Here is a 6,884-nt window from a genome sequence, read left to right on the forward strand (position 1 = left end):
TAATCTTAATTAATATGGGAAGTTAAAATAAACGTTATAATTGATGAATATTTAGAAGATGATAATGAGTTAGAATTCGATGATGATATAATTATTACATACGAGGACTATTATAAAGAATACAAAAGTAAGAATGAGACTGCCATGAATAATAATATTTATGATGTATTTAAGTTTTAAATGAATGTTTATTTTAAACCTCATTTCAAAATTTCATTTTATAATAACATTTAATATTGAGAATTGTAGCTTATATATTTATAATGACAAATCAAATAAATATGTTGATGTTTTATTTTACTTTGGTCAATTTTTATGAATTATTAGTTTGTTCATGTGTTTTTATTTGTCTATTTTGAGTCTTACGCCTCGAGGCTTATGACTCGCATCGCTAAGGAAAAATGCCTTGATTTCTGATTTCGCCGCATCTAAGCCAAATGTCACATAAAGATACCTCTGAATTTTACCTGTTTACTCTTTCAGTTTTTTTAATTATTCTTTGCATCTCTTTGCACCACTTACCTTAAAATTGGTCAAGTTTAGGGCATTAAATCTCTAATAATCACATAAAGTATCTCCAAACCACTAAAAACCATACCCAGCAACAACAAAGATGGATCAAATTCTCAGTAGAGGAGCCAATCAAAAAGCTTGTTTGGATCAGTTCATAAATGAACTTTCATATGCTTTTTTGGTCGATGTAGATAGTAATTTAGAGGATTATTGTGGGCTTTTTCCCCTTTGCACCACTTTGGATAACCCTCACAAGGCAAATCCTCTAAAAAATATAGTTGGTAGAATGGATGGCCAGTTGCACATATAGTCAATCTGCTGCCCAAAATATATTGCAGAATTTGATAGTACAGAAGAGAACAATAAAATAGCAAGACCTACCACTATGTCATGAAATGATAGAACCTCTCAACTAAAGCTCGGAAGCTTTGAAAATATAAGCCGCTATTCAACTTCCTTGAACTGGAAGATAGACTCCTTCTGCCGCTAACCAAATGTTGTCAGGTTTCTTCTCTCTAATCCCACAAACCTGGAAGAGAAACAGATTATTGTTTAGAGATTAAATAAAAAGGGGATTTACATTAGGGGTCTCAATATTGGACCAGACCTGAACCCGGCCCAAAAATTTTGGGTTTGGGTTGACCCGAACCCGAAACGGGTCAGATTCGTGTTCAACAATTTGACCTGTTTCAAAAATCGGGTCGGGTTCGGGTTGACCTGTTGACCCAAAATTGATCCGTTTTTTACTTGAAAACCCGTTTTTGACCCAGCAACCCGAGATTGACCTGTTTTTGGACCCGAAAATTAGCAGTTTTTTGTCCGTCCCGGGTCATTCGGGTCGAGTCGGGTTTACCCGGACCCGAAGTGTCCGAGTCCGGAAAACCGACCTGTTTGCAAAAATGGGTCGGGTTTAGGTTGATCCGAATAGTGTCGAGGTCAAACCCGAACCAGACCCGTGACTGAAATTGAAACTCCTAATTTATATATATATATATATATATATATATATATATATTATTTAAATATTTACATACCTACCATAAAATTTTTTATATTTATTTATATAACATCTTAATTTTTAAATGACATCAAAATATAAGTTCATTTTAGTGATATTGTTATATGATTTGCAAAATAGTATGTTATATAAGAATTATTATGCAAATCCACCAAAATTCACCCAAAATAAAATGTAAAATAAATATAGAAAAAGATGAAAGAAGAAAGAATGGAAAAACTAATAATGAGTTATTTACCTCTTGCTGCCCTCCAGCAATTCTGGTATATTTCTTATCATGGCTGTGTAGGTAGCCAAGAGTATCAACATGTTTTAGTCTTATTCTTTGATCTTGTTTCCAGATATTTCCATTCCCTTCAATCTCAAGCCTGCAGTGCAATTTCCATGACAGAAAACAAGCCACATGAAGTCAGAATTTCAGCATGGAAGAGGAGAAAAGAGAAGATTGCAGCTAATACCCACCGCCAGTAATCTCCGGTATCTGACTGACCATCTCCCCCAAAACAGCTCACCTATAATATTCGATATGTTGTCAATAGAATAAATTTGCAACTTACTGGAAGCTTAAGACAGGAACTTCCACAACAACAATAACAGCATCAAGCCTTTGTCCCACTACGTGGGGTCAGCTACATGAATCCTTTTTCGTCATTGTGTCTGGTTAAAAGTCAAATTCACATTTAAATCTAATAAAGAGAGATCATTTCTAATATTTTCTAACCAAGCATTTTTAGGTCTACCTTGACTTTTATTTGCTCAGGGAAATCAATGTCATCTTGATACTAATTTTTCACTACTGATTTTGCACCATGCTAAGTAGTAAAATATCACATTTCAGGATTAAGACAGTTAACCCATATGATATTTATATCTTAAATATGAGTTACTTATTAATTTCACTTAACATCAATAAATTATAAATTCATCAATCTCATCAATCTTTTATCTTTATTATTTGCCTCACCCTACAAAACCCTCCATCCTCCCCTCTTCCTCTCTCCAACAAGCTGTACCCCCTTTCTTAGCTGCAGCAATCCAGATGATAATCTATCCTCTTCATTATTTTCTCTTTCTAATGTCTTGCTTGTATCACTCTGTGTAATTAAATACGATATTTCAAAGCTATATAAACAACATAAGTTAAAAAGATGTGAATGAAAAATAATCCAAAAACCATACTTGCTGCAGTACATTGAGATTATAGTTTAGATTCTCTATGAAGGATAAGTGTGAAGACCTATAAAGCTAGGTAGGCTGTAGCTAACAAAAAAATAACAATTAATATTTATTTAAGCCAAAAAAAAAAAAAAAAAAAACAGGTTTGGTCCATCAAGTTAGAAAGCAAGCTTGGCTTGTTACCCAGGTTTCAATGAGCAGCAACCCAAAGAGCTAATTTAAGATGCTCAAAGGAGAAGAAACTTAGAAGTTTCATATTAAGTTCGTATTTCCAGATATGATTTCACATGCTAACAGCTTGCACTTGCTCAAGAGAAGTTATGAGTGACATTACTTGATACCAAACTCCAGCCTATCGGCTTCATACCCATTATAACTTAACCTACTCTAGAGGTCTAGAATGCTCATTCTCAGGCAAAAACTATATAGACTTCTATTTCCTTTCAACCTTTCATTTCATTTCTAAACCCATTGAGGCAAAAGAACTTTATGAGGATGATAATGAAGTTGAAGCTTTCTTGAAAAACTTGAAGGCTTTGTAAATCTAATACACATGAATCATTGTGTATTCAGGAAAGCTTATTCGTATTCATTTAAAACATACAGACTGTATTTTTATTTTGGCTGGATGACAAAACATGAGAGAAAGTGGCTCATAACTTCTCAAAAAATTAAAAGCGACTGAAATTCCCAGAAACCTAACCTCCAAATTTCCAGAAATAGGGGATGCATGCAAGTGGCTGTGCAACCACTTTTGAGTCCTCATATGTTGCAAACGAATAATAGTTCCATGTGGTATTGCGTCACCTTGCTTGGAAGACGAGTCTGGTATAGGCCTCACAATCTGTAGGTTTTCATCAAAGAAATGCTTTAATAAGTAAAAGAAACATTATGGAAAATTTTTTGAAAGATTACAGCATTCCCGAGTCAGCTTTTTTTATCAATTTGATTGTTTAAGAAAAATCAATTTTCCTGCACCTGAAAATTTTGATGCTCATTTAACATAAGGCGGCTGCAAAGAGCTGTATATGAAGACTATAGGAAGTATGTTAAGAATAGTATGGAAGAAGTTGCAACAAGGCCCGTCTGTTTAGTCAATAATTATGCATAAAAGTTGTGATTCAACGTTGAACCAATATAAAATGGTAATTAATTCTTCCAATAGCATATTTATTCTCCTCAACATCATTATCTTACTCTTCAACTTGTACATGTTTATGCCTCTGCCAAATTTTTAACTGGGTTTTTAAACAGGTGTTTGAGATGGAATGGTTTACAGAGATAAGAGGACACAAGTAATTGTGATAATAAAGGAAATATTTACCAAAAAACTATAAATGAAGAAAAAAAATTGTAATAAGTGGCCCAAAAAGAAACAAACCAACATTGAAAACATAGTATCTAAATGAGAAACAGGATTATGAGGGGTGTGCATAAGTATTACTAACAAAGTGGGATGTAGGAAGGGGATGTAAATGATTCAATCTTGAATTATATTATCCCTAACTCAAGACCGCTCTAAGCCATTCAATCCAGTCTTAAGCAAATTCAAATTTGATAATATACGCTCAACCAGTTCTCAATTGACTTCAAGTTGGGCATCTATTCTGATTCAAACTCCATTTGAGCAAAAAGTCGACTTAATTAAATCAATTTTTTATTTTCTCATAAATTTTCTCAATTCAATCAACAAATATGCACATCTGTATGTATAAATGGACAATATATTAAAGCATAAATTCTACTTGATCTCAAGTTAATCTAATTTGATCTAGGCACAACTCAATTCAAGTTCAATTTGAATCGGGCCATCTATTACTGAGCATAGATTTTGATTTTGATTAGACCTGCAATGCATTATGGTGCATAATGTTGGCCATTAAAAGAGAAGCATACTATTAAGTTTAAGTATTGCAGAGATAAGGATACTCAGGTGGATGAGTGGCTGTAATCTTAGAGACAGGATATGAAATGAGCATATGTGAAAAGATTGGAGTAGCTCCAATAAAAGATAAGATTAGAGAGAGTCATTTTAGATGATTTGGTCACATAAAACGACGGACTTCCGATTACCTGATTAGAAAAGTAGATGTTTTAAATTTGACTTATCTTAAGAAAGGTAGAGTTATACCTAAAAAGACATGTCTAGAAAATATTAGAAATGGCCTTTCATTATTAGATTTAAATGAGAATGTAACTCTTAACGGAATAAAATAGAGAAAAATGATTCATGTAGCCGACCCCATATAGTGGGATAAAGGCTTGATGTTTTTGCTGTTGTTGTTGTAGTATTGATCTGAACTAATATGTTAGCGATCTTCATTTTTTTAGTCAAAGACTCAGTGACTCAAACCCAAGAGCTTTTAGATCAATGCCTTAGAAGGCTCCCCTAGCCTTACCAATGATGAGTTTCAAAGTGGAGCAAGGCAAGGGTGTCTCATGGTACTAAGAAAAAGGATGACTAGTAGGTCTTATGAACCATGTACCCCATAGGTTTTGGTGAATGAGCACACCTTCTATGCCTTGATAGAGAGGCTTATACCCAATGCTACTGATAAATTTACCATGATTAAATAAGTTGACCTAGGTTAGGATTTAGAAATTTAGAGAAACAAGTTGGTCGCGTGAACCATACTCCCCATATGTTTAAAACAATGAGAATAACAATGATATTTGACAATTTTAGCATTTCTAAAATTGTATTCCGCCTTGGTTTAGAACACTTACAAGTATGGCATTAAAGGTCGCTATGAAATCATATATGTATGTGCTCTACAATATTCATAATATTTATTTTAAAATCACATCAAATTGTACTTTAGGAATACTATGTCTTAACATTTACAGTGTTCTAACAAAATACATTCTGTTGTAGTATCCAAATCATCATCGTTGAAACATTAGTACGCATTTTACTAACCTGCCGTGTCAAACAAAACAGTTTTCTGGGTATGAAACCATGGCTAGATTGCCAGTAAAATCCTTATATATCTAGCGGCCTCTGCAGTTTGCAAGTACTATATTATTCGAATTATTAATGAGTATTGTTCAGTAGTCTGTTTAGTAATTCATGACTGAATCCAAAGATAGATCCATAGATCAAAAGGTAAAATCGACAAGCACTGTAACGCATACCCAATAACTGTTAGAATCGTCAACGTTGGGAAATCCGGTGACAGACTGTTGTCCGCTCCCTGACCCGTATGGAACCTCATGAGAGTGCAGCCGAAATTTGGTCCTCTCGTGCATAAGCTTAAGAACCGTTCCATATGATATCTATTCAGAAAGCAATCAAGATCAGAAAACTAATACAAATAACAAGCAGAGATCTCGGATTATTGGCGATCACTGACCGCCACGCCCTCGGAAGCGACCGCAGACGTAGGAATAGGGGCTCCCTCTTCGAGCTGTAAACTGAAGTAGAGAAAGATGGCGAGGCCGAATAAGGAAAGCGCCATCAGAAAGAGGAGTAGAAGGAACCAATTCTGTTGCCAGAAGGGGAGGACGATATCGTCGGCCGCTCGAGTCCGGGCAGAGGGTAGGGTTCGGGGCGGATTGGTTGCTGGAATTTTCCGGCGGTGGAGGGACTGTGGCCCGTTGGGAGCCACGGCGACAGGATGGTCGGGGACGAGGGAGGCTCGTCGGCGATTGGGAAGAGAAGATGTGCTTCGCTTTTCGAACTAAAGGTGTGGTTCCGAAATTAAACGACTGAGACTTCGGGGAAAGCGGACACGTCTGAATGCCAGTAGCAGACGAATTGTGACGCGATACGTGGCATTAGGGATGACGTGGAAGAACATGATTGGCCTTCAACTATGTTTACTCCTACGTGGTGGATGCTTATTGCTTATTGATCAGAAAATTTTAAATTCAAATTAAAAACATTATGGTTGATTAAACTTTATGATTCAAGGCTATTTACTTGGAGTAAAAAAAAATGAATTGTAAAAGAAATAAAGTGAAATTCAATGTATTAAGAATTCTCCGTGGCATTAGAATTTTCGAGTAAAATAAAATCGCTCGTTTTGAGATAAAAAAGGGAATCAATGTGCGCTCGCAAGAGAGAAGCTCACCGGAAAGCATGAAAGAGCTCACTTTGACTTAGTTGTTTGGATTGCAGTTGCTCGTTTCGACGATGTTCCCTTCCTCTCGAATTGGAATGTACGGTTGGTCGCTT

The 6,884-nt window shown here is 35.4% G+C and overlaps 1 protein-coding gene across 1 annotated transcript; it reads right to left on the reverse strand.

Moving 5' to 3' along the window:
• Positions 1-630: 630 nt before the first annotated feature.
• On the reverse strand, positions 631-6,315 carry LOC110100320 (stromal cell-derived factor 2-like protein). Its single transcript, XM_020827765.2, has 6 exons — positions 6,061-6,315; positions 5,843-5,983; positions 3,411-3,551; positions 1,994-2,043; positions 1,770-1,899; positions 631-1,042 (listed from the first exon to the last, which is right to left on the reverse strand). The coding sequence occupies exons 1-6, from the start codon at positions 6,163-6,165 to the stop codon at positions 962-964; spliced, it is 648 nt and encodes a 215-aa protein (XP_020683424.1). The 5' UTR covers positions 6,166-6,315; the 3' UTR covers positions 631-961.
• Between the last annotated feature and the right edge of the window lie 569 nt (positions 6,316-6,884).

The sequence above is a fragment of the Dendrobium catenatum genome, unplaced genomic scaffold, assembly GCF_001605985.2.
Source record: "Dendrobium catenatum unplaced genomic scaffold, ASM160598v2 fragScaff_scaffold_1220, whole genome shotgun sequence".
In the NCBI taxonomy this organism is placed as follows: Eukaryota; Viridiplantae; Streptophyta; class Magnoliopsida; order Asparagales; family Orchidaceae; genus Dendrobium; species Dendrobium catenatum.